Source organism: Callospermophilus lateralis, chromosome 9 (genome assembly GCF_048772815.1).
Source record: "Callospermophilus lateralis isolate mCalLat2 chromosome 9, mCalLat2.hap1, whole genome shotgun sequence".
NCBI lineage: Eukaryota > Metazoa > Chordata > Mammalia > Rodentia > Sciuridae > Callospermophilus > Callospermophilus lateralis.
The window spans coordinates 43,108,496-43,136,037 of NC_135313.1; the positions used below are offsets into that span (position 1 = coordinate 43,108,496).

The window sequence follows — 27,542 nt, forward strand, 5'->3', positions numbered from 1 at the left end:
GATTTGAAGAGATCAGAGTCTGTGTTAGTCAGCTTTTCATCACTTTGGCCAAAATACCTAATAAGAACAAATAAGAAGAAACAGTGTGTTTTGGCTTATGGTTTCAAAGCATTCAGTTCATGGTTGGCTGGCTCCATTCCTTTGGGGCACAGGTGAGGAAGAACATCATGGCAGAAGAGCATGGCAGAGGAAACTGCTCAGCTCATGGTAACTGGAAGCAGAGAGAGCTGGTCTAAGGTTTACAATATAAATCTTTTACTTATTATAATATAGTTTCATGTACTATAAAATTATTTCATGTATAAGAACCTTACTATATATAGTATATACATTTCTCTTTCATCCTATGAAGTATTGTTGTCATACATTTTAATCCTAAAGATATAAATCTCAACACATTGCAACTACTTTTGCTTTAGATAGTTGTCTTTGAAAATGATTAAAATAATTTCAAAGTTTTATTTCTTTTCATTTTTGTCATTTCTAGAGCTATTTATTTCTGTTTATAAATCCAAATTTCCATCTGCCATCATATTCCTTCTGTGGAAATGACTTCTTTTAACATTTCTTGTATTGAACGTCTTCTGGGCATGAGAGAAGCAACATTTGTCTTTTGTTTGTTTGTTTTTTAAAACGATATTGTAGCTGGGTATAGAATTCTGGATCAATGGTATTTTAATCACTTTGCATAATGCCATACAAAATTAAGCCAAATTAGAATGAATGTGGTTAGGTCAAAGTGCTGTCTTGCATGAGCCAAGTGCATATCTTACCAGGGAACTTTAGGATTTAAGAACTGGATATGGTCTCTGGTGTTTATCTGGAGGCAGATCCTAAGGGCCAGACACTGAGAATTCAAATAATGATGGCTTAAAAAAAAAAAAAAAATCATCCCTGGAAGAGTCCTTTACAAGAAAATTTCTTAACTAACGTCATATATAGTATGCACATGGTGCCAAGGAAACGTTTAAGGGCAGTTGGCTAAACCTTCCTTGAGGCCAGGGAAGCCTAATCTACCCTATTCAGACCTTTAGAAAAAATGAAGCTTTAAGTGTTTTTAAGAAGATGATTTCTGATACACTGGGTTCTCTAAGAAATCTCAGCAGTAGGCCAGAATTAAAGAGAAAATTACTTCTTGTTCTACTTGTGTGAGATATTAAATTACATTAGTGGGTTTCTGAGCCTTGAAGGTCTGTTCTTAAAGACCAATCACAATTTATATATATATATATATATATATATATATATATATATATATATATTAACAAGTTGAAAGGTAAAACAAATATAAATTGGCTTTTATTTATAAACAGGGGATTGCTAGGGCCTTCTCCTTTCTGGGTTGTCACGCACGAGCTCTTGGAGACCTGGGCCCCCAAATTCCACAGGTCACGGATCAGTCATATTGTAGGAAACACTCACGGACAACCGGCTCCCTTTTTGCAGCCTGCTTCCGGGTACCAGACGCCAAGGCAACACCGCCTGGGGCGAAGGGAGAGGTGGCTGGCTACGCGAGAACCCGAGGAGGCGGGGCTCCGCCGCCGCCCCTTGTCGACTTCCCGCCCCCTCTCCGGCCCCGCCCCCTTTCCGGCCCCCTCCTTGGCCCCTTGGAGCTCCTAAGGGGCGCGCGCCATCTCCGCCGCCTTGGGCGGGACCGGCCCGGGGCCGCGGCGGGATGCGGCCGCCGTCGGGGCGGTGGTGGCTGCTGCTGTGGCTGCCGCCCCTAGCCACGCTGCCCGCGGGCGCCGAGGACGCGGCGTTGTCAGGTAACCGCGGGCACACGCGGCGGGCGCACGCTTCCGGCTCAAGGGCGCGCTCTCGCCTGGCGGGGTGGACGCTCCTCCCTCGGCCTCCGGGTCACTCCTGGGCGCGGCCTACACTAGGGCGGGGCTGCCTTCCCGCCTTATTGGGTTCCCCTGCCGTCTCTGCTGCCATTTGGACTTTTTGTGATTTGAGGAATAGAAGCAGCCGCGCGGTTCAAAGCCTGGCTCAGTTTTTCGTTTTACAGAAGCAACGAAACTCAAGAGATGTTTTGTCCAGGGTCACACAGCTACTCACGGGCACAGCTGGCCCTAGACTCCTTATTTTCAATGCGGGGCTTTTTGTACAGTACTTCAATTTATGTCTAAAATCTTGTTATATTTATAGCCATTTCTTTAAAACTCAAAAGACTAGAGAAGCAAAGAGCTTCAGCTTTAGAATGGGGCCGAAATCCCCCTGCCTTGACTGTTGTGACCCTGGGTTACGGACGATGACAACCCACAAGATTATGGTAGTGTTTAATGTATGCTTGGCATATGGGAGAAAGAACTGACAGCAGCACGCAGCGTTGTTACAGGCAACCCCGGGAGTGCTCTGAGGATCCTGGCACAGAAGTTAGAAACTCGAATTCTGTCTCTATAGCTAATAATTTGCCCTGAGGTCAATGTTTGTTTCATTTAACATCCTTGAAAAGATTTCCTGGATGTACTGTCCACCAACTTCTGCTCATTGCGTTGGGGCCATTCCTGATTGCAAGGGAGGCTGCCAAGTGTGTTCTCTTAGCTGAACTCCAACCACTAAAGATCAGGGTTATTTATGTATTTATTAGCATCTTTCACAGCTGTCTAACGGTAGGTAGGTATCTTTCAGTGAGTTACACCTTGGGGAACTATATATACCAGTTCTCTTTGTGCTAGATAGTGTTAAAAATGCTTAAACTGCATTGTCTACCATATTTAATACCCATAGAAGTCCCCTTGGGTAGTTGCCATTTATATACCCATTTTACAGATTAGGAAATAAAAAAAACTTTTAGGAGGAGAGTTTCTTGTTATGGCAGCAGCTAGAAAATTAGAAGTAGCTCTAGACCAACACCCAGAACTTGAGCTCTAATTGAGTTATTACATTTCATGCAACAATTGTGGTGTGTGGTCTTGATCCAGGCACACAGTCTTTATACAGTTTTCTCAACAGTAAAATGAAGTTGTTTTATTGCTGGATAGTTTCAGTATTTTCTTCACTTTTATTTGCCTCAATGAAACCAATGTTTTTGAAGTTCTTGTGTTGTTATACTTGGTGGTAAGGGTTCTTAATTTTACTAATCAAAGACATACATAAAGGGTTACCAAGGCTTCTATTCTACCTTCAACTTTCAGGATTCCCACTGAGTTGGTTAAATTTTAATCTGCAACTAAGAAAATTGGCTACTTCTGTTGCTATCTAGTGAGGCTTGCCTTTGCAAATAGGCTTTCAATGTGAATAAAGAAGCATCCACTGTCCTGTGCTGCATTAGACTAAGTCTAAGAATCACTGCTGCTCCAGGGGCTGTAGCTCAGTGGTTTAGCACTTGCCTCACATGTAGGAGGCACACTGGGTTGATCCTCAGCACCACATAAAAAAATAAATAAATAAAGGTATTATGTCCATCTACAACTTAAAAAAAAAGAACCATTGCTTTTCTAAAAGACTTTGGTTTTATGAGGAACATCAAGACGAAATAGTTGGTATAGTAAACACCCTTGTTCATGGGGGATATGGTCCAAAACCCCCGTGGATAACTAAAACCCGAAACAGTACTGAACCCTATGTACTGTGTTTTTTTTCTAAATATACATACCTATGATAAGGTTAAGTTATACAATTAGGCACAGAAAGAGAATAACAATAGTAACTAATAAAATAGATTATTATAGCAATATACTGTAATAAAAGTTATCTGAACTTATGAATTGTTTACTTCTGGAATTTTCCATTTATACCATTTCATAATTTCAGATCACAGTTGACTACAGGTAACTGATGCCTCAATAAGTGAAACTGCAGATAAGGGAGGACTATTGTACTTTCTTCTGTAAAGTAGGGCCTATCTATAACACAAGAAGCTTGTATTTGATGATACTTAAGATTCCTTCCTATTGTAAAATTCTGTCTGTACACACACACCCATCTATGAAATGGAGAACATTCAGACTAAAACCAGCTTTCTGTCACCCCATTTGGAAGAAAGAGGCAGTTGGCACAGGAAGCACAGGTAGGTAGTTGTCTGGCTGAGAAGAAAAAAAACTTTAAGCTAATAGTCATCCGTAATTTGTAACCAGTGGGTGAGGTCACAAGAAACCATGTGTTTCCTGAAATGAAGTTCAGGTCATAGAAATGGCTCCCCAGGCCTAGATTATACCAGCAAGTCTCTTCATATTCACAGCTTCCACATTCATCCATGCAAAGGAAAATTTGTATCTGGCAGTTAAAACCAAACCTGAATGTACGTTATCATCAACTCTTATTTTCAGTTTCAATTTTAACTGGATTAATAAATAGAGAAGTTATCTTTTCAACTAACACCTTTGAAAATGTGAATTTAAAAAAATTAAAATTAAAAATTAAAAAAATTTAAAAATAAAAAGCTAAGCAAAAAATCCCCAGCTCCATCTGCAACTGTTTGCATTTGAACTTTTTTTTTTTTTTAATAGTAGATGCACACTTTTTTTTTAAACATTTATTGAGGATCAAACCCAGTGCCTCTGGGTTTGCTAGGCAAGCATTCTACCAACTGAGCTACACCCTAGCTCACATTTGAACTTTTTACTTTTTGTTTTTTTCTGCTCTTCTCCCTCTCCTTCTTTGCCAGCCCCCCACTCCCAACAATTTCAGGTAAAATGGAGAAAATGGCAGCATAATGTAACAAGTACATTTATATATATTATTATTATGCTGTAATTTCATTTGAGAATAGTTTTTTTTTTTTTCCATATGAGAACCATGGAAGGTTAAGTTAGGAGAAACATTGGTGAAATATTTTTTATATGGGAGGCGGTTTGAGATCTAAGATTTGAGAAGTGTTTGTGTTTTTTATTCTTAGAATATTCTGTAAGTAGGCTTAAGTACACCTTGTTTTTTTCTCAAGATTCAAATGAATATTTTTACCATTATGTATGGACAGACTCTTTAACTTAAATATTTATGTAGTTGTTTAGAAAAACTAATAAAGGACAAAAATATTAAGGAGTAATTTGAAATTTAACTTGTTACAATGGGGGATATTGGGACTGTGGCTGTGGATCAGAGATAGAATATAGAATGCTCGCCTAGCATGTGTGATGCACTGGGTTCGATCCTCAGCACCACATAAAAATAAATAAATAAAAGAAAGATATTGTGTCCAACTACAACTAAAAAAAATATTTTAAAAAATGGGGTATATGTAGCTGTCCCTTTTTAATATCAGATATGTATAATAGTACCCCCTTATCCAGAGGGGGAATATACTGTTCCAAGTCTCCCAGTGGATGCCTGGAACTGCAAAGAGTACTAAAACCCATATGTGCTCATACATAATATTCCCTCATACATAATATTAACAATAAAGTTTAATTTATGAATTAGGCACAGAGATTAATAACAATAGCTTCTAAGAAAAATAGAAAAATTATAACTATATTATAACAAAAGTTACTTAAAACCTATGAATTATTTCTGGAATTTTCTATTTAATATTTTTGGATTACAGTTGATCATAGGTAACTGAGACTTGAAAGTGAAACCACAGGTGAATAGGGAACCACTAATGTCCTAAAATTATATTCGTTGGATGTTTATAAATTGAGTGGTATTTAAAATGAACTGAGGGATCTATCTCATTGGTTCCGGTAATCCTGAATTGAATCCTGTGCTAATGTAGATAACTAATGCCTAGAGAACCGGCTGAGAACTGCAGGGAGTTAAGGAAGATGGTGCTCATTCCAGGGTGTAGAGACCAGCCTTGCCATAGGAAGGATGACCTTCAGTGTTGGTTCAACAGACCTTCCCAAGTGCTTGGAAGATGTGGCAGAGCTGGGTTGGCCCATGCTGCCAGATCTTTCTCCTGATCTGAATCAGGTTTGAGGAAGTGAATATCTCGGTAATGGAGCACCCTCCAGGGTGAGAAGTATTTCAATCTCAAGTGTAATCAGTGGCTGTCAGAGGCACATATTGTTCCCTTCTGATTAAATGATTATCATCACATTTTTATATTTAAATTCCTAGAAATTCTTTTTCTTTTCCTGGATCTCATTATAAAGGGATTGTTTTTATGATCTGACTATATATATTTGCTCTCAGGAGGTTCTGTTTTAGCAAAATAAACCAGCAAAGGTTAGGACTGCGCTAATGAAGGCACCTGCAGAGCACCATAATCTTCAGTGTTAGGGCTTAATTGGTAATAGAGTTAAAATAAATCAAACTGGCTATTTTTTCTATTTCATATCCTCAAACAATGAAATTTCTCTAGAAGATGTTTACAGAAGGGAAGAAAAGCCTAAGAAAGATATGACCTTTATAATCAATCTAAGGTGGAAGAATCTGGTCTCTCTAGGAAGGCAGTGGACCAGCTATGAAAGTAAACTTGTCACAGCCCCCATTTCATGTCTTGTCTGGTTAGCCCATGCCTATGGTTCACATGGGTGAACTCACTTCAGGCTAGGTTTGTAGCTTTTTGTGGCTGAGTTTCTGGTCGCTTAGATGTTTAGACATACTGTGTGGGTTGACTAAGGTACATTTACCTGAGGAGACCTGTGATAAGAATGGAGGGCAGCCAAAGGACACCATGAAATACTGACACTTTGTCTCTTCTCTTTTGGGCATTGTGTGAATTCCACATCAGCTTCATCTCTATGGCCAGAGGCTACCTGAGAATTTCTGGGGAGGCAGCATACTTTTAAGTAATGTACATTTCTTAATCTGGAGGTGGAAGGAAAATTCAGAGCAAGTTCCCCTTACACAGAGTACACTGATGGACAGCATATGAAGAAAACAAAGCCAAGATGAATGCCACTTCTTTCTTCCTCTACCCTCAAGTAGCTGATGAGGAGCAAGAAGATGTTCCCTAACCAGAAGCTATTAAGAGTTATAGGCTCAACCCCCTCCTTAAGGGTACACCAATAATGAAGTAGGTAGAGGGAGGTGTAGCCTGTGGCTTCCAACAAGGCTGGAGAGGGTGTCCTGCTGCATCAGGAGTGCTAACTGGCACTGGCCAAGCTCTTAACCAAAACTGGTAGGACTTTCTGTGGCTGGACTATACCCATTCAAATAATCCTCTTATCCTCTTAAATTGCTACACACACACACACACACACACACACAACAAATATTTAAGTGCTGTGGGATATAGTAATGAAATGCATGCTGTCCCAAAGTCCACAGGAAGACAGTGTGAGCCAATAAGTCTATTTGTAGTATGAAAACAATAAAGCAGAATCAGAAGAATGCAGGTAAAAGTGCTTGGGTCTGTAAGATTAGACAGTGGATCAGAGAGGTCTTTCCTAAGAATGTGATATTGGAACAAATACATTGGTTATTGGAAAGTACAAGCTCTGCCAATATCTGGAGAAAGAAGGTTGGTTGCAAATAAAAATTGAAGCAGGGTGAACTAGCACCTAGAGGAGGATCAGTGGGTTGATGTGGCTGGAGCAGCTGAGTGGGAGAGAGGTGGAGGAGAGAAGGTCATAGGGGTACTTTTATCCCTGGAAGGGAGGTTAAATTTTGTTATCATGTAATAGGAGATAAAAGATCTTTATGCTGTTTGTAGAATAGTTTGTGGAGGAAATAGTAGGGCTCCTTCTGGAAGCAGGAGGCTGCTACTGTAATCCAAATGCAAGATAAAATGTGACATGGATAACAGAAACATTTACTCCCAAATTCAAACTATTGCATTAAATTTGAATAGCATTATGTTGCTCTTGGTTAAAGAGCTACAGGTATCAAATGATTTAGAAAGATAGTCTTAGGATCAAATGCAAAAAACTTCACTTATTTACAAAGCTTAGGCCCCACAATGAGTATTTTTTCAGACCTCTAAAAAAAGGGAACTCTTCTGTGGGAATTGATTCAGCCCTTGAAGTAGTAGGCTTCACTAAGAGAGGAGTTATAGGGAGGGTCCAGCAGGCATCCCTAAGAAAAGTGCCCCTAGCATTGAGTACATGTGATGTTGAAATAACTGGCTAGAAGTGAATATTTCTGTAATGTTCGGGGTTTCCTGAGACCTCAGTTCCTTCATTTCCCTCGCTGAACATACTCCTTCCAACATCAGTAGATCCTCTCTTATCTTTTGACGATTCCCAATACAAAGTTCTTTATTCTAGCTTCCCCATTTAACCCTGGTTCTGGCTAAAAGACCCCATAGAATGCTGTGCAGAGGCAGAATGTGGGATGGGAAAGGCCAGTCCAGAGACCTCCCTCTCCCTCCTCTGCTGCTCACCAGGTGAGGGCTTAAGTTCTTGCAGTTTTGCGTTGTCTTCCTGCCTATACCCAACTGTCAGCCCTTCCCTGCCCCAATCTGCTCTTCCCCTGCCACTGCCCTTGGCCAGGAGATGGGTACATCTCAGACATGCTCAAGAATGTTTCAGCATAGGCTGCTCTGGGTGTTCTAGTATTGTCCTTTGGGCTCTCGTGCACAGATAGACCATACAAGAATGTATTTTTATTTTATTTTCCTGTATTTAACAGAGAGCTTCTCAAGTTTCCTTCTTGTGCTGCTTTAAAACAGCTCTTAACATGGATTCCTGAGTTTACATCTCAGGCTCTTAAACTGCAAAATTCGTTGATATATTTCAAGATCCATGCATTTCATCATAAATTTAAGAATAAAATGAAAGAACATAACTGTCACAGGGGAATATTGTGGGTCCTCATACAATTTTACCATTTCATGTATCTTCCTAAGAACTCTGACATTCATGCTACTGTTTCAGGAGGCAGGACCTTCTCAGGGTCCTTTCCCCAAGTCTGTCTTCCCTAACTTTATGTTCTAATTTTTAATGCCAAGGATATTTCAAACCAGAACAGGAAACTATCAGAGCTTATTCAAGATTATTCCCTAAATAGGTATAATTGTTGACTAGTTATTGCTGGTTAACCACTCCTTCCCCAGTTTTGGTATAGCAGGTTGTTCTAGCTTTATTTTAGGTTTTTCTGTAGAAATAGCAGACCATACTTTCCTCAGAGGAGTTGGGTATTGGATATCAGACCCATTTCTCTGGGGAACCAAGAGTATTTCCTATAGCTGTTTCCTATTTGGGAGATATTTCCTGTTTGATACTCTGTCTTGGATTCAGAAGAACTTACTTATTTTCACATCCAAACAGCAGTGGTCACAGAAGAATGACCCCTATTTATTTATTTATGTATGTATGTATTTTAGCATTTACCACATTAACTTTCTATAATTACAGCACTTATTTTCCCCCTCCAACTCTCTCATATAGTTATGTAGTATCATAAGTGTGTAATTATTATATGTGGTATGCAACATATATTTGTGTACATGCATACTCATATTTTTGTATCTATAGCCATCTCCAGCCAAATTTCACTGATGCTATGGGCCTGCCCATTTTCACTTAATTCCACCAGTGAAAACTGGGTACATATGTGTCTAGAATTGAACTCATCCCACATTCCTCTCACAAACTTTGCTTCTTTTCTAGTATTTGTTTTCTGTGGAAAGGGCTTCACTATCTTTCCATTCACAAGATACCTTCATATTATCTTACTTCTTCACCCAATGAACCTCCAAAGCCTGTTGGTTTCATTTCCTAAGAGCTGTTGAATCTGTTATTTCTCCCTCCTCACTTAGTTCAGAGCTCCAGTAACATGGGCTCTTCTTTGCTGTATCAGGTGCTTCCTGCTGTTTTGGTGCCTAGAAACTTCACAGTGCCTTATGATTGGTGCCTTAACACTACCTAACCCTTACTGAACTCTTTAAGTCCTTTTGATTGCCAGCAGTTTCCTGCTGAGACTCTGATATTTCCTAGAATCTTTCAGTGCTCTGCTTTCAGGATGAATTCACATTCTTTGTGTGAAGTAAGCACTGCTCGCCTCTCCAACAGCAAATGTTGAGATGTTTCCATGTATCCCTCCACAGGATTCTTGTTCCTATGCTAATGTATCAGTTAGATATCCCTCAACTGAACTACTCCCATGATTTCCTACATATTTGCCACCCTCAACCCCTGTCTTGTTGCCTCCAGTGGATGATATCCGTTTGTATTTCACTTTTTCGGGGAACCCACCCTTAACTCCTGGCCTCTGCTTCAGGACTGAAGACATGCTTACTCTCTATGCCTGTGTAGTGCCCTCCATGTCATAAGAGCCTTTACACTGGACTAGGATATTTTCTGTGTCCTGCTAGGTCATGAAGACCAAAGGACTAAAATTACCTTATAGAAGAATTTATTAGTCACAGAATGTTAAAACTGTTACTATCTCTCTTCGAATAATTAAAAAAAAGATTCTGGGCAATTAAATATTTAAGAAATTACATTTTTTTCATCTCTTAGTTCCAAGATGTAAAGCTTTGAAAGAGATGGATTTTATTCAAACTTCTGAGTCAAAATGTTACTGCTACAATCAGAATTCCCAAATGGAGTGGACATCTCTGTGGTCATCTGTGCAGGTAGGAGCCTACTTTTAAATCATGTCTTAAGGACAGGGCATTAAAATGTAAGAATAAAAAGTACATTTTGTATGGCATGTAGCTGAGTGTCAGGATGAAGCTGATTCGAAGATCACATAGAGCGGCTCAAGGAGCAGTGGTGTGGAAAGAGTATGTTAACTCCTCTGCCTACTTCTCCAGCCTCTTTCTAGACCACTCTCAGTGAATATACCATCCAAGCGAATATAGTGTTGAAACTATGATATTAAAAGGAGTCATCAGAATAGTTTTATTGAGAAGGTATCATTAAGAAAGATTTCAGTGAAGTGAGTTACCAGGAGGATATCTGAGAGAAGAGTGTTCTAGACTGAGGGGATAACTAGAAAATTCTTATCAGGAGGCACATGCTATTGATTTATACTACAAATATATACAACACTTTGATCACTTGTTTAAGGTGGTATCTGCCAAGGCCTTCCACTTTAAATTTACTATTTTTCTTTTATTAATGAATGAGTTTTTCGAGGAGATAATTTGAGACTGTGTATATATTCTGTTCCTCATCAACTTTCTAGCCTCTAGGGATGCTTGCCTATCATCATCATGTTTATCAGATGATTTTCTAATTCCATTATTCTTTTTACATTCATTGGCATTCTACTAGGGAAGAGTTTTTCCTCCTTCTGTTTATTAATTTATTTATATCCAGGTATTCTCATAAAGTGTCAAATTCATTCAATAGACTATAATCCATTACCTCTTTTGATCCTCAAATTGTCCTAGATTTGGTGAGTATGGTGCTCTTTCAAACCATCTCAGTGTCTTTTTAACTTGTGCCTATCATCTCTTTGAGTACTACATATTTCTTTTTCTTTTTAAAATATTTTTAATTGTAGATGGACACAATACCTTTATTTTATTAATTTACTTTTATGGGATGCTTAGGATCAAACCCAGTGCCTCACACACAGGAGGCAAGTACTCCACCACTGAGCTACAACCCAGTCCAAGTACTACATATTTTCTAGCAAACAAAAATGTTTCAGGCTCATGTTGTAGTTTCCTAGACCCAACCCTGCAGTCATAATTTTTTCCAGGGTGCATTCAGCACTATGTGTGTCCATTACTACTTGAATATCACCATCATGTGTATGCATCCACACCTATATCCCTGCACATAAATCTGTTTCTATCTACCGGTCTACTTAAAACTATGAAATATAAAACATGGAGATATCAGAACTCATGTGAGTGATTCAGGGGTTAGGTTTGTTCTTATAAAAACTTGCTCTGGAGAGAACTCAGGGGTCCCACAAGACGTCTAGCTTAACCCCATACAAAGCTTCTTTTACTGAGCTCCTACTAGGCCCCATCCCTTAAAGGTCCCACTGTTTCTCAGCACTGCCACACTAGGGGCCCAGCCCCCAAAACAAGAATTCTAGTAAATACACTCAAGCTATATCCAGACTGTAGCAAGGACCAAGAGATGAGCCTGGGCCGGTCTTATATCAGGAGGTCAGAAAGAAGAAGGGAGCTAGCAGAGGGGAAAGAAGGAACAATAAGTGAAGAAGGAAGTGTCTTGAAAGCCCTAAGAAAGTGAAACAGGGAGAGGGAATGATAAGCAGCACCAAGTGCCAATGGTGGGTCCAATAAGAGGGCTACAAGTCAATTGTTAAGCAGTTGAGACATATGAGGGCACTAGTGATGTAATCAGGACAACCTGTTAGGGTGAAAGCCAGTTGATGTGGGTTAAAGAGAGAATGGGAAGAGAAGAACTGGAGACTGCAGGCATAAGCAACTTTTTAAAGGAATTTTATTGCAGTGAGAAGCAAAGTAATGGATTGCTAAAGGGAAAAGTGGAGTCCATAGGAAGTTGTTTTTCTACTTTAAATGGAAAAAATAGCAGCATGTGGCATGTTCATAGAAATGACCTAGTAAAGAGGGAAGAAGTGCTCGTGAGGTGTACTTGAGTAGGGAAAGGATAGATAGGATCTGGTGCACAAGTCAGGGGCTTGCCGTTAAGGGAGTGTATTAATTTCCTCTGACAGAAATTTTCTCCCAACTGGTGAGAAACAGAGCATGTGCCCACAGATGCTGACAGATGGGTGGATAGGGGAATAGGAGCTGATTGACATTCACTGCTGATTTCTTCCATTTTTAGTGAAGTAGGAAGGATCATCATCTGAGAATGAGCATGGGGAAGAGGTGTTGGAAAATTGAGGAGGGTGATGTGAATGCAGAGGGATGTGTGGTATGAATGACTGTAGCTTTTAGGTCCTATTTCAAGTTCACTGTCATGTATTCAAAGCAAGACCACTGTGCCTTTCCATAGCATATTTTGTGGCACAAATGCAAGAGTGGAATAGATGCAGAGTTGGATTTTCCAGGTGAGTATGATAAATCAAGAGGGATACAAAGGAGTTAAGAATACATGGAAGGGAATGGCTTTTGCATGGAATTTTGCTGGGTAAGAAGGGACTTGAGTACATCCAAGGCGTAAGGATCAGGAGAAAGATGTTCTGGTCTGTATTGTAGTCAGGGCATTAAAAGAAGCATGAAATGTAGCACATGGAGGGGCTACAGTTTGGTACAGACAGAACCAGGGTGTGACTATAAAAGTGATTAGCTGAGGTAGGGTGGAGGACAACAGTATACATAAAATAGGGTTCCAGGAGCCTTTAAGGTCCCTTATGTGTCTCTTGATCACAAAGACTTGCTAGAAGAGAGGAAGAAATATCCACTTTCAAAAATGCCAATGTGTGTTTGGATTAAATGCAGATGTGTAGGATCCACCATTTGGATCCTGGGCTCAGAACATGACCATGTGCATCTGTGTGTTCTTCCTTCAACTAGTGTTGGGTTCTCCTTACTCCTCTGCCAATGTTTTTAGGAAGCTTATGAGAAGTTTTTACTTCTGTATTTATGAATTTCTTTGCTCTTGTTTTATAGGTGAAAATTACCAGTCCGGGCCTGCTCAGTATTGTATATATCACAGAAATGCGTAATTGCCAGTATCCAGAAACCATTCTGACTTTTATCAAATGTGTTATTCATAAGTTTTGGGCACCAAAAGAATCTAATGAAATAACTATAATCATCAATCCATACGAGGAAACCAAGTGCTTCTCTGTGAATCCTGTCAGGGAAATATTTATTTATACAATAAGAGTGAATCGAAAGAGTAAGTTAGTTACGTTTGACTTTCTGGATTCAGTTTAAGTGACATGTCTCTTCTTTTACCAACAGTATATTGACACAAAATGTTTTTTGTGTGTTTGTCTTTTTTTATTTCAGTTGTGGATTTCAAACTTTTCCTTGTATTTGTGGCAGGCATTTTCCTTTTCTTTTATGCAAAGACCTTGAGTCAGTGAGTATTCATTTTTACATTCTTGGCTTTGTGACTTAAATGGGTTATAGGTCATTTTCGACCCTATTGTAAATATTTTTACACCATTGTGCATTTTTGCTCTTGCTTTAGGTTTTTCGAACAGTAGGTCTGAACATAGTGTTTGAAAGATCTTTAAAGACAGCAACAGTTATTTGTATAGCATGGTATGTGTAAAGTACAAAGTGCTTTTGTATGCATTATTTTATGTGTTAACATATTTTATTAGATTTTCATAACAACTATGTGAACTCTGTATATTCTCATTTTATCCATGAGAAAAACAACATCCATCATCATACAACTGGTTCTTATCAGGGCCCAGATTCATACTCAGGTTTTCTGATGCCAAGTGCCTTACTCTATTTCATTAGAGCTGCCTCCTAGATTTGTGGCTCAGATATATAAAGTTGAATATAACAAATATCTGACTCTTGAATAAGCATGTTATTCTGACATTTTCATTTCTTGCAATTTTGTGAAAAAATCAATTTTGTGAAAAAATCAATCTCTTTCCAATATTGCACTTTTTAAGTTTCTCATGCTAGTTAATATCTAACATTTTCAAGCATTCTTAACATTGTTCATTTTTTAGCTTATCCTTGGTTCAATTAAATATGCTTAATGTCATCTACCAGCTTTATAAACCAGACAACTCGTATAGAGCAGAAAGAGTAAAGCTTGGACTCCAAGGAGCTGGGCTGCAATCTTGAATCCTCCAGTTAGTGTATATTTGGGAAGGTCTTCTAACTTCCTGATGCCTTTCCTCCTCTATAAAACTTAGACATAGATAACTAAAAATACGTGTAAAACTCTCAGATAAGTGCCTGCTACCTGGCAGGTGCTCAATTACTGTTGTCAGATCACATTCTGAATACATAAGATAACTCAGACATCCTGTTTTGAGTTAATGGAAAGCTATATACTATAAATTGGAAGACTGATTTCAAGCTATTTACTATAAATTGCAAGACTGTAAGAACAGGATTTAATTAGAGTTGCCCTCTGAGTTTTTCTTTCTTGGTATTCTTCATGGCTACTGTTGTCATGTTGAACATGGATTTTTTCATATTGAAAGTGTTCTTGGCACTTAAACTGACTTTTATCTGCTTGTCTTGACAGAAGCCCTTTTTTCTATTACTCTTCGGGGACTATGCTGGGTGTTGTAATGACTTTAGTCTTTATACTGCTGTTGGTGAAAAGATATATTCCAAAGGTAGGCATGATATGTGTCAGTAAATAAAAAATGGAAACTGTAGTCTGATAGGTGTAAAATACTAATCAATTTATTTATGTTATTGACAGTTCCTAATTCAAACAATGTTTCTTCACTATATTACCTGACTTTAAAATATAATATTTCTGGAGAGTTCATTTTATTTATTACTTTATATAGATTTACCTAAGTATTAGATTATGGCAATATATCTTTTGAGAACTTTTTTTTTTCTAGGTAGTATGTATGTGGTTGGTTGGTTGGCTTTCTGAGTGACAGGAGACTGATTCTATGATTCTATATTGAGAGAAAATTTTATCTTGGCCAAACTTAGGACTCTCATGATGCTGAATCTTGGGGGCCTTCTTAATAGCATTGCTGCATCTGGGGATTTATTCTTTATTATTATTTCTACAGCACACCTTCAAAAGCATACTGCCCTGAACTTAGTTGAGGATAAGAAAATAGTAATCCATGATGGTAATGTTGCTATTACTCTGGTTAAAGTTTGCAACAACAGCAGTATTTTGAGATAAATTTGTTCTTTTTAATAGTGTTTCTCCAATTTTATGTGCAAAACCACTTGGGGACCTTGTTAAATTACAGATTCAGTTTCAGCAGTCTGAGAGCCTAAATTTCCCATAAACTCCCATGTCATGCCAATTACGCTGTTTTGTGGACCATATTGAGTAGCAAGACTCTAGAGAGAATCTTGAGATTGGTTTTAGCTCAGTTTGATGTAGATGTAATACAAAGCGTTTGTTTTCTTCTATTTTTACAAGAATGAATGAACAAAAAAAATGTGTTATTATTTTCTTCCACACACAGTATAGCACCTTTGGGGCTCTAATGGTTGGTTGTTGGTTTGCTTCAGTTTATGTTGTGTGCCAACTGATGGAAGATCTCAAGTGGCTGTGGTATGAAAACAGAACATATATGTTTGGTATGTAAGAATTAAAAACAGCACTTTCTCTTACTGGTAAATCTGTAATTACTAGAAGCCTTCTTTTGACCTATGTTTCTTTTCAGCATCTGAATTTTCATTTTGAACTAAAGGAGGTACCCTTAAAAATAATATTTTGTTTATTTTATTCCCATAGTTGGTAATTGAAATTCATTTGGATCCCATTTTAAACAGTTTTTCCCATAATCTTTCTTAATTTTCTATGCTAATGATCAAAAGAGTAAAAAAAAAGTAACTAAAAAGTACAAATTAAAAAAAATATGTGCGCACACACTCAAACACACATGCATACACACACACACACAAAGTGTCCCTTTTGACTGTGTATACTTTTTCTTAATGTATTAATGTGAAAGGTGAGAAATCCTTAATACAAATGACTAATAAAAATTGACTTTTTGGAAACAAAAGCTAAAAACAACATTTATTTTCTTTATTCATTGTAAAAAAAAAACCCCGTTTTGTTTGTTTTTATTAGGAAATAATGGACAGTAGGAGAACCCTTAGCATCAAATTTCTCACATGTTTACCACCCCTAAGAAAAAAGCAATTAATATTTTGTTTTACTTGAAATTTTTATGTTTTTAGCTCATTTTCTTTGTTAACATAATAAGATATTTTAAAAAGTAAATTACAGATAACATGGTAGGTTCCTCTAAATTCTTTTCTATTCATCTCTAAAAACAAAGGGCATTTTGGGGTGAGTTGCTGGGGATTGAACCCAGGGCCTTTTGCAGGCTAAAACTGAGCTCTACCCTTAGTCCTACTATGGGTTTTTTAAAAAATTTAATAATTATAAAAAGTCATCTATTACTCAGGTCATGTTAAAATTGCCCAGTCACCTTGATGGCTGGTTTGTATAAACCAGGATATAGTCCAGAACCACAGTTTGTATCAGTTATGTTTATAAATCTCTTAATTCATAGCAATTCCTGTTTTCATCACAGTGGTGTGCTGAAGAGAGCAAGCTAGTTGTCCAATAGAATGTCCACTTTCTGGATTTATCTAATGACTCCTGTGAGGCATAATTTAACTTATACCTCTTTCTCCCATATTTCCTGTAAACTAGAAGTTAGATGTGAATGTTTGGTTACATACAAATTAAATGCTTTTGGTGGGATACATAAGAGGCAATATATACTTCACATTGGATCATAACTGGAAACATAGTATTATATAGTTACACATAGGCAATGATGGACTGAGCACTAGATTAGGCAGGTGATCATCTGATCCCTTCACCAAAAAATTACATTTTCCTTTTGTGACTTGAAGATTAAAAATAGGGTTTATAGCAGTCTGAATTCTACTGTAACTTATTTCTGACCAAAGCAACCATGATAACATTTATCCATCTATGACATTGGGCTAAAATAAAACATGCTTAATATATCACTATTATAATGACCATACATCCTGTATTATTTTAAAAGTCAACCTAAGGGCTGGGGATTTAACTCAGTGGTAGCATGCTTGCCTAGCATGTGTGAGGCCATGGGTTCAACACTGCAAAAAAAAAAGGCTAATAACTAGCTGTATACTCCACCCCCGCCCTGCCCCAACCTTCAATGGAAAAAATAAAAATTAAAATCTCATAGATTTTACTTTTAAGTCAAGGTTTTGCCAATATTTTTACATAATATTTCAAATTCAGATTTACATTATTATACCTTCCTCTGCTTTTCCAGGCTATGTTTTGGTAGTTGGATTTTTCAGTTTTGCTGCCTGCTACAAACATGGACCCCTTGTTGATGACAAGAGCAGAAGTCTTCTCATGTGGACCCTACGGCTTCTCTCCCTGGTTCTAATCTATGCTGGTGTGGCCGTGCCTCAATTTGCTTATGTAGTCATGATCCTCCTTATGTCCTCTGGGAGTCTGCACTACCCAATGAAAGTATTCAGTTATGTGAAGTGGTGTGTAATCTTTTTTTTTTCCCCCATAAATTTGACAAATTGAGTTCTGGTTTTGTTGTTTGGGGGGATTTGTTTTTATAACGTGTGATATTTTATTTCATAATTAACTACATTTACTCTGGAGATAACACTTTGAGAGAGGAGAAGAATAGAGAGCTCTAATCATCTCATCCCATATCCATTTCTTGTCTTCATTAATCTTTCAGAGGTGCACCACCACTTACAAAGTAATTAGAGCTCACTTGAAATTCACTAAAATCATTGGCAAAATTACTTGGGCTCTGGGTTACTAAAGATTTCTACTTTTATTCTGCATTTCTTTTCATTAAAGCCAAAGACTGCTTTAATGTATTATTTGTGCTTGTGAGATAAGATTTAGGAAAAAGAAATGAATTGTAAATAACTGAAAGGTGTTATTCAGTTGATTGCATTAAGGACTTTCTTAGGTTTTAAGTTAAGGCTTAAGGCTTTTCAAAGTATAGAAGGAAAGACATGGCAAATTCTGTTGTCAAAGCTTTTGTTATGTCTGTCTTCAGTCATAGAGTCTGAGATCTGTTTTCATGTCAGGTGCACAGATGGCGATGGTCCCTTTATAGATGTATGTCTCTGTGCCTTTTAAGTGACAAAATAGAGCTTGTCCAAGGACTAATGGGATATAAAGAAAGTTCAGGAATGCTTTCCTGCAGGAAATATCACTGAACTGAATCTTAAATAATGAGCCAAAATAGCTTAGTGAATAAATGTGCAGGGCTCTCCTGACATAGAGAAAGCCCCATTTGGTGTCATCATGAGGCAGTAGCTATCAGGGTAGTTAGTGAGGTGAGCAAGGGCCATATTAAGGGGCATCAGCAAGCCATGCCAAGGAATCTAGTCTGGTTCTGTACATTGTGGAAGGGTTTACTGATATGCGGCTTAGTTAAGCTCTGTTGCCTAACCAGTTCAAATGCTTGAGGCTAGGGAGATACTGTGCCAGACAGAGGTGAGGCAGTAGGGTAACCCTGAAGATGGTGGGAAATTCTGCAGTGTACCCTTATCAAAAAGGGTACACAGTTACCACTCAGCTGGAGCTGATTGTTGCCTTGTGAAAATATAGATTCTACATTGAAGATATTCTAGAAATAATAGAACACTTCTAGAAATACTAGAAGTGTTGTTTGAGATTTAAATGTGACTTCTTAGGATTTTTAAATGTTGGCAGTTAATGTAATTAAAAATATATTCAACAGGGCTGGGGTTGTGGCTCAGAGGTAGAGCACTGCCTAGCATGCGTGAGGCACTGGGTTCGATCCTCAGCACCATGTGAAAATAAAATAAAGATATTGTGTCCACCTATAACTAAAAAATAAATATTAAAAAAAAAATATATATATATATATCTCTAACAAACCAGAATGTACTCATGTGTTAGTGGGATGTGGCCCATGTGTCTTCTGGGACGGAGGGTGGATAAAAGGGGAGGACTCTGTGATAGGAAACCCGTCCTCAGGTATCACAGTGGCTAGGCATGCACTGATGAGGATAAGGAATAGAAAGTGAGACTGGACTGGAAGAGGAAGTTAGTAGATGTTTACCAAATTGGCCACAAGGAAGGAGACTCTATGGTGATTCTTAGTTTATATATGTGGTGACTGCATGTGTGGCAGTGTCACAGGGTTAAAATGCACCAGTGACAGAACGGGCTGCCTGTATAGAGTGGTGGAGGCCAAAAGGCAGCAGTGCCAGTGGAGGGGTTGACACTGAGTGGCTCTCTCGGCCCATCGGCCCAAGGCAGATAGTGTCTGGGATGACCCTCTGTCACTCTACAGCTTCCAGATCCCTGGCCCTTTGCTGGGCTTGTGGCCTAAGGAACCCAGGATGAAATTCCTTCCTCCTTCCCTGTAACTGTCCACCCACCTGCCAAGAGCAAAGTGTGTCCCTGCACAATGCTTTTATACACTTACTGTGTGTTCAATAATGATAAAAATGTACAACAGACTCTCAACTTTAAATTCTCCTAGTAAATTATTATATGAAAAATTAGGAGATATTTACAGGTTAAATAAACTAGAAATAATACCCTGATTTTTTAATAGTACTTTATAGTTTCCAGAGTTGTTTCCATATAGTTTAATGATAAATGATAACTACTCTTTTGATTATCTTTATTGAATACTACTATAGGCCACTTACTATGTTAAGTTCTTTACTACCCAAAATAGTCATTTAGTCTGTAGTGATTTCATGAGGTAGATGTTACAGCTCTTATTATTTTTATATGAGCAACGTAGACTCAGAACTGGTAAGGAATTGCCCAGGTTCATGCAGTGAGTAACCTCAAAGCCAGGACTCTGCCCCAGTCTTCTGGCTGAATCCAGGGTTTTTCCTTTGGGAAACCAGGCCAGGGCTTCAGAAAAGGAGAAGGAAATAATGTCAGTGGTTCCTCAATCCAGCTCATTCACTATCGGATGATTTTTAAATGGTAAAAGATTTTTGAGATCCCAACCCTTAAGAAAATATGTTTTTTAAAACCTCCTGATAATTCTGATGTTCATTTAGATTTGGAAACCCTTGATTAAATTAAATTTAAAAGCACCTCAAAACATTTTTAAAAACTAATCGATAAATATCATTGTCCTTTTTATGAGATTATTAGATACATAAGTGTTTATTTTTTTATTTTTAAAGAGAGAGTGAGAGATGGAGGGAGAGAGAGAGAGAGAGAGAGAGAGAGAGAGAGAGAGGTTTTTTTAATATTTATTTTTTAGTTTTCGGCGGACACAACATCTTTGTTTGTGTGTGGTGCTGAGGATTGAACCCGGGCCGCACGCATGCCAGTCGAGCGCGCTACTGCTTGAGCCACATCCCCAGCCCCTACATAAGTGTTTAGATGTCTACATTTTATGAGATTTGGGACTTTCCTGGTTGGAAAAAGAAAATTCCAGTCATGAGCCTCTTGGCATGTTGTGAAAGAACTAATATAAATTATTGTACATAAAAGACCTTTGTGCAATATATGCTCTTTCTCTAGGTTTAGTGAGAATTACCACCACTAGGTGGAAGTGATAACCCACAAATGCAGCTTCTTGGTCTAAAGACTAAGGAGACCATTTGGTCTCCTTAAAAGGACATCTCAAAGGCTGGCTTCTGTCAGTGTGCAAGAAAATCAGCAGGCCAAGCATAAATAAGTCCGACTTGTAATTGTCTGATTGTGTGAGTAGAATTCACCAAGGAAGAAAAGGACAATTAACATTCTGTGTCAGAAATTGCTTCTGAAGGGCCTTAGGACATTATTGGATAGTTCAGGAAGCAAAAAAGCAAACATCAGGCCCAATATGTTCTTTATACCTCAATCATTAAAGACAGTGGAGAGCATAGGTATGGTCTACAGGGCCTTAAGAGAGGGATTACTATTCCTAAGATATATAGTTTTGTAAATCCTGAGACTTGACTTGGACAGGAATCTAGCAACCAAATGCCACATGTTTTAGGAAAATGAAGCCGTGGTTTATGCCAGGACAGCCAGTGGTTAAGTGTCTTACTGAAGAGGAATATAGGGAACAAGCTGATGCCGAAACAACCAGCGCCCTGGAGGAACTGCGCAGAGCCTGTCGCCGGCCTGACTTCCCATCCTGGATAGCCATCTCCAGACTCCAGGCTCCTAAAAAGTAAGCTCTGCTCAGCTGCTCTGGCCACAGCTTGGTTCAAATTATTTTAAAATCATGAGGTTGTCAGCATCTCGGGAGACTGAGGCAGAAGGCAAGTTTAAAGCCAGACTCAGCAACTTAGTGAGACCTTGTCTCCAAATAAAATATAAAAAGGACTAGAGATTTGACTCAATGATTAAGTGCCCTTGCCCTTGGTTCAATCTCTGGTTTAAAAAATAAAAAAGCCTTTTTGAGAGAGGCACTTTAGTTTAGAAACAGACTACTTCCCTGGATCACAGATGATGAAGTTGGTAGCAGTTCTCTTTCCTCAGTACTATGACTTCACAATAGAGCTGCTATTGTCTGAATAAATATTGATTTGATGAGAGGTATTGACATTAAAATAATGAATAATAAATTTAAACTTACAAAAAATAGGAAAAAGGGCGGGGGATACAGCTCAGTCATAGAACACTTGCCCAGGGTGCATAAGGCCCCAGGTTTGATTCCCAGAACTACAAAAATAATAATAAGAGGAAGAACAGAAGGAATTAGCAACAGAAGTGGTTGGTTGCATTTGGCTGCCCTGGATGCTCATAAGTCTGTCTACTTCTCCACTGTTTCCCTGGATAGCTGTCTCTAGGAGGATTGCATAAGCCATCTCCCTGTTTATACCAAGAGTGTAAATGCCATCCTCTAGTGACGCAGAGTCGAATTTAATTAAAGGGATAAGAGGCAAGGGTGCATGTTATCTTAGAAATAAACCTTTCTGTTTGTTATACCACTAACTTTATTTACAACATAAAACACTTACTAGATTTGCAGAGTTTGTTCTTGGAGCAAGCCACTTGTCACCTGAAGAAATCCGTCTGCATGAAGAAGAGTATGGCCTTGGCGGTGCTTTCTTGGAAGAGCAGCTCTTTAACCTACAGACTGATAGTCTACCTGCAAGTTGACTTCATTCTGGCAAGGAAGTGAGTAAAGGGCAAGGATGCAGTTAAAGTTGGGCAAAAGGGTTTTAAGGAACAGTGGAAAAAGCATGTGTTGTGGAGAAAAGCCATGCTGGAAAGGAAGACTAACTTATATTTAAGGGAACTTATTTTCCTAGTAAGTTCTGCTACTTATTGTACTGTAGGTAGCCAGCAAGATTCTGTGACAGTTCATTGCCATTTACCTTGAAGTCTTTCATTAGGAACAAGGGAATCATGTTGTTCTTCAAGGGACCAGTAAGTATGAACAGGTGACTTGTCAAAACCAAGGCACTAAATCCTTACTCCCCTCAACCTGGGCCAAAAGACTATTGTTCTTCCTGCATTCTGTCAATACCAGTGATGGAAGAGACCTGAGATATACTGGGCCTGTGCTTTCTAAAGTGTGATCCACAGGATAGCAACAAGTGTTTTAGTCAGTGAAAGGATTCTGAGGTTAACTAAGATTGATACAAAGTTAGACGAATATATTGTAGGACTTCTCCAGGGCCTTTAATGATACTAATGCACATTGTGAATCTCCTAAACAAGGAGAAATTGTGTAGCAGTTTCTGCCTTAATTTGGTCACAGAACCCTTTTTAATGAGACTAATATTCCTTAGAACACATATTTGTAAAATGCTAATGATGGTAGAATTGAGGTTTGAGGAGGTTGTATAACTCATCCAAGACCACAAAGCTATTTGAGGCAGTGCTGGTAGAGCTCCAGCCCCAGTATGTCCTGACTCAGGTAGAAGACTTCTTCAGACACAAACTCAGGGGCTATCTCCCTACAGTTTAGTTCTCACAATGTTGACATCTTTTTTATTTTTAAATAATGTACCTATTTAATAACTGTGATAAAGATAAACATTTAAAGTTTTGATAAGATTTAGATATATGTGTGGATTAGAAATTAGAATTACTTTCTGTATTTTTTGTATGTTGAAATTGAAGATTTTGTATGTTGAAATTTGAGATTCATTTTTAAAAATTTGAGATTCATTTTTAAAAATTGTTCAGCTGTATACATTTGTAATAATTTTGTACAAACAGATTTGTAATATTTTTTACAGAGAGCAAATGTTTGTTTCTTGATTCATGATGTTAAACTCCAGAGTGAAATGAGCAACTAACTAAGCCTTGACCCTAGCAGAATGATGCCAAAACAAGTTTGAGATTTGAACAAAGCAAAATAATTTATGGGTTAAAATGTTGTTGATTCTCTTAAAATCAAACTTTGGCCATTTTTACTGTGATGAGATTATCAGGAAAAGGGTAACAGGGAAGAGACAGAGAATTTTGTTACTGTAACTTTAGTAAAGCTTTTCTAAATTATCAAGTAAGAATGTAGCTATCTATTTGGAATTTTCTGGATCGATTTTCAAATGATATTTCCTCTGTGAGGCAGTATGTCAGTGTTTACAGGTCTGTTTTTGCCAGACATCTTAAAATATTAAGAACTGTCTCTTTAAAAAAAAAGAAAGAAAAAGAAAACTAGGTTCAACTTGTGCCTTTATATAGACTTTGATTTTTTAAAAACTAAAAAACATATCATCCATTCTGTTTTATGATAACTATTTTATAAGTATTAATAAGGGATAAAAATATTTTTTGTTAGTTTAATCTTATTTTTTTAATTATATTTTATTGATGATGTATTACAAATATATCAGATGTATCAATTCTTGTGCTCACTTAGTTCACCTCCCAAGAGGCAGTTTTTATAGTACAGAAATGTGTGTATGAATCACGAACATCTGCTGGGGCTGCCAGGGCACGTCTCAGCTCGACAGCTGCTGGGCCCTTCCTGAGCCAGGTTGGAGAGAGGCTTCACTGGAAAGAAGCAGCTCCAAGTGGGCCAACAAGCCTGTGTAACCATCACAATAAAAAACTACTAACAAAAGAGAGAAAAAAAAAAACAATAATCTTCAGGATATTGTTTTTCATGTTCTCTTTTAGAGGAAATTATGGATTTGTTAGTTTCTGTTATGTGAGTACTGTGAGAAGCTAAACAATTAAAAGTATTACTCGTGATATTTTTGGTGTATTTATGTTGTTTTCTTTTACTTTTGTGTTTTATAGTAATGATCACAATTTTAATTCCCATAAAGCAATGTACAGGTTTTTCTCTCCTTGCCTTCCTTCCTCCCTTTCCTGTCCTATCTCCCCTCCTCTGTTTCTTCTTTTTAAAGATCTTTAAGCAGTTCAGATGACTATTCAGTAAAATGGCTATACCCATCACAGGTGGTTTAGAGTTGGTGGGTGCTTCATGCCATCCCAAGTGTGAAATTGTGGAGTATAACAGAACCTTTGTCGTGTTCTTGCTTATGCTCATGCTTGGGGCCTCACAAAAGTTCAATGTTGTTAGCAAGTTGACTATTTGACACCAAATGGTGGGTGAGAAACTCATTGGTGGCCATGTTTAAGTAATCATATCATTCAAATATTATTTTTGAAAGGTTTAAAAACATTTTACATATTACAAAAAACCCTTTGTGAATTAGATTTATAGTTTGCCAATAATAGTTAGGGCTGAATTATAGGAGAGTGTCCATGTGATATTTAGGACAATATTTAAATTTATGACTTTTCTAAAGTCTGAAAATTTAAGATTTTAGATTTTATGAGATTTAAAATAGGTGATGGATTACATCAATATATCCAAACATATGGATGAATTATGGTCCTGAAATGATGTTAAGAAATAGGATCTTTTTCTGTTGTCATTATTCCCCAGAATTAGAGATATACACTTTTTTTAAATTTTTTTTTTGACCAACTAAAAGCAGGATCATATGTATAGATAACATTCTGGATGTAGGATTTTGATGAGGCCTGCATTGATTACCCTGGGAGCAAGCTGCCCTCTAAGAGTCCCTACTAAGTAGCATGAAATTGATGAGTTAGCCATTTGGGTGTCCAGTAGTAGAATGCTTGGTGCATGTGCTAAGGCTCTGGGTTCCATCTCCAGCATGAAAAAAGAAAAAGTCAAGGAAATGTCCCTAAGGATAATGCAGTCGAGCAATGACTATATCTGTTGATGTTCTGAATTTGCCAATTTTTGTCGTTTGTAGCTATGTATACTGTAGACTATGATCCAACTTGGTGCTTCTCAAAGTGTCTGCCCAGTTCATCGCAAGTAATGCTTATGTAAGATCCACCAAAAATAAGTTATTAGAAAAATGAAATCATCTTTTAAAAAAAGACATAAAATATGAGGCCAACAACCAAGTGCCAGGCTGTCATGATAATCTCAAATTGCTATACATATTTTGAAATGATTCTATTTTAGTCAGCTTTGCATCACTGTGACCAAAGTTCCTAACAAGAACAGCTTAGAGGAAGGGAAGTTTATTTGGGGCTCATGGTTTCAGGGGTATCAATCTATAGACAGCAGAGTCCATTGTTCTAGGCCTAAGTTGAGGCAAGACATCAGGGCCAAAGGGTGCAGTGGAAAAAAGCAACTCACCTCATGGTGACTAGGAAGCAGAGAGTAAGGAGAAAAATGGAGCCACGTTAAGAACCACCCTTCTAGGGAACAACCCCAGTGACCTACCTCCTCCAGCCATGCTCCACCTACCTACAGTAAACACCAATCTGGACTAATTAGGCCACAGCTCTCACAATCCAATCATTTCATCTCATTAATATAGAAAGTAGCTTTTGGGGGACACTTCATCTCCAAACCATTAAAGCTTCAATTCTATTTTGTCACATACCAGCAATACTTCAGATATAACATCATCCCTAGCACTGGTCTAGATGTTATTTTTGTGAGATCCCATTGATATTTTCCATTAACAAAAAATTCCTTACCTTTTTGAAATATAAGTTTACATTATAAAAGAGTAGCATCCTCAGATGACTAGTGGCGAAAGCATGGTACATAACTTTTTAAGTGATTATACAGTTTATGTTTATTTTGTTGATACCTCTTAAGAAAAAAATGGAAATTATGGAGCAAATGTATTATAACCTACTCCTTTCTGCAGACCTTGCATATTATGCAATGTCATTACCTGTCATTTTTCCATCCTCTTCAACTTGTGTTTTAGTTAATTTTATCTTTTAACTAAGTCATATCTTCGACATTTAGTGTTTATGATGTATATCAGAACTGAAAGCTTTATTGTACAGCTTACTACATGTAGGTAAATATATTTAGCATGGTACTATATATTATTTGAAGGAACATAATGATTATAGATTTAAATGTCAACAAAATACTAAAAGCAAGGACCTAGAGAAGGAGACAGTACTCCTCCATCCCAGGCTGTTCGTCACACAGTCATAACGGTGTTGTCATGGAACATACATTGTGTCAGGGATCTCTTTTTAAATATTGGAACAATCTATAAAGCAGACTAATTAAAATGACCCCAGTTTTACAAAGGAGGGCCCCGGGGCCCAGAGAACTTATGTATGTATATATGTATGTGTATATGTGTGTGTGTGTGTGTGTGTGTGTGTGTGTGTGTGTGTATTATATATGTTAAGTCCTCATTGGCAGAACTGGGACTTAATTCCAGTCATTCTGGATCCAGAGTCCATATTCCCAACTGTAGCATTATAAGGTCCCTGAATTGCCATGTAAAAACTGGGACTTTCTTAGAGCCCTGTGGAGCAAGTAGTCCTGTGTTAATTAGCTGCCCAAAGTAGAGAGGAGCCAAGTGAGTTGGGTCCAGAGTGGGTGTTTACTGCTTCACATTTCCTATCCGGGACAAGCAGTACGCTTCCAGTTACCCACTTATCAGAAGCCACAGCTTGTTCTTGTATAAAGTACATTACTTTCCAATTTGAGGAAACATGCCCCTTTTCTCTCACCTATTTTGTCCCCATCCAAGCACTGGTCTTTCTCCCAAGTGCCTAATGATTCAGAATTCTTGAATTCTTAAAGCTTCACTGAAATAACACGGAAGTGGTTTAGGGCTTCAGATAGCCTTTGTCTTCTTCCAGTGCATCATAAGGCTGAAGAATTCCTGAATGGAAAATCACCTTTTTTTTTTTTTTTCCATATGCTCATCTCTGTCACAAGCCTCATCTTCACAGAATAACATAACTTTAGGTTCAGCCTCTCATGCA

General features: G+C 37.9%; 1 protein-coding gene across 3 annotated transcripts; it reads left to right on the forward strand.

The window, feature by feature from the left end:
- The first annotated feature begins 1,600 nt into the window (after positions 1 to 1,600).
- On the forward strand, positions 1,601 to 24,480 carry Nemp2 (nuclear envelope integral membrane protein 2). Of its 3 annotated transcripts, none has more exons than XM_076866178.2 (10): positions 1,601 to 1,766; positions 10,293 to 10,408; positions 13,337 to 13,568; positions 13,682 to 13,754; positions 14,895 to 14,988; positions 15,817 to 15,931; positions 17,641 to 17,866; positions 21,334 to 21,510; positions 22,307 to 22,463; positions 22,625 to 24,480. In XM_076866178.2, the coding sequence occupies exons 1-9, from the start codon at positions 1,676 to 1,678 to the stop codon at positions 22,443 to 22,445; spliced, it is 1,263 nt and encodes a 420-aa protein (XP_076722293.1). In that variant the 5' UTR covers positions 1,601 to 1,675; the 3' UTR covers positions 22,446 to 22,463; positions 22,625 to 24,480. The 3 variants fall into 3 exon arrangements, with proteins under 3 accessions (XP_076722293.1, XP_076722294.1, XP_076722292.1); XM_076866179.2 differs by having other exon boundaries at positions 24,160 to 24,480; XM_076866177.2 differs by having other exon boundaries at positions 22,307 to 24,480.
- The last annotated feature ends 3,062 nt before the right edge of the window (positions 24,481 to 27,542 follow it).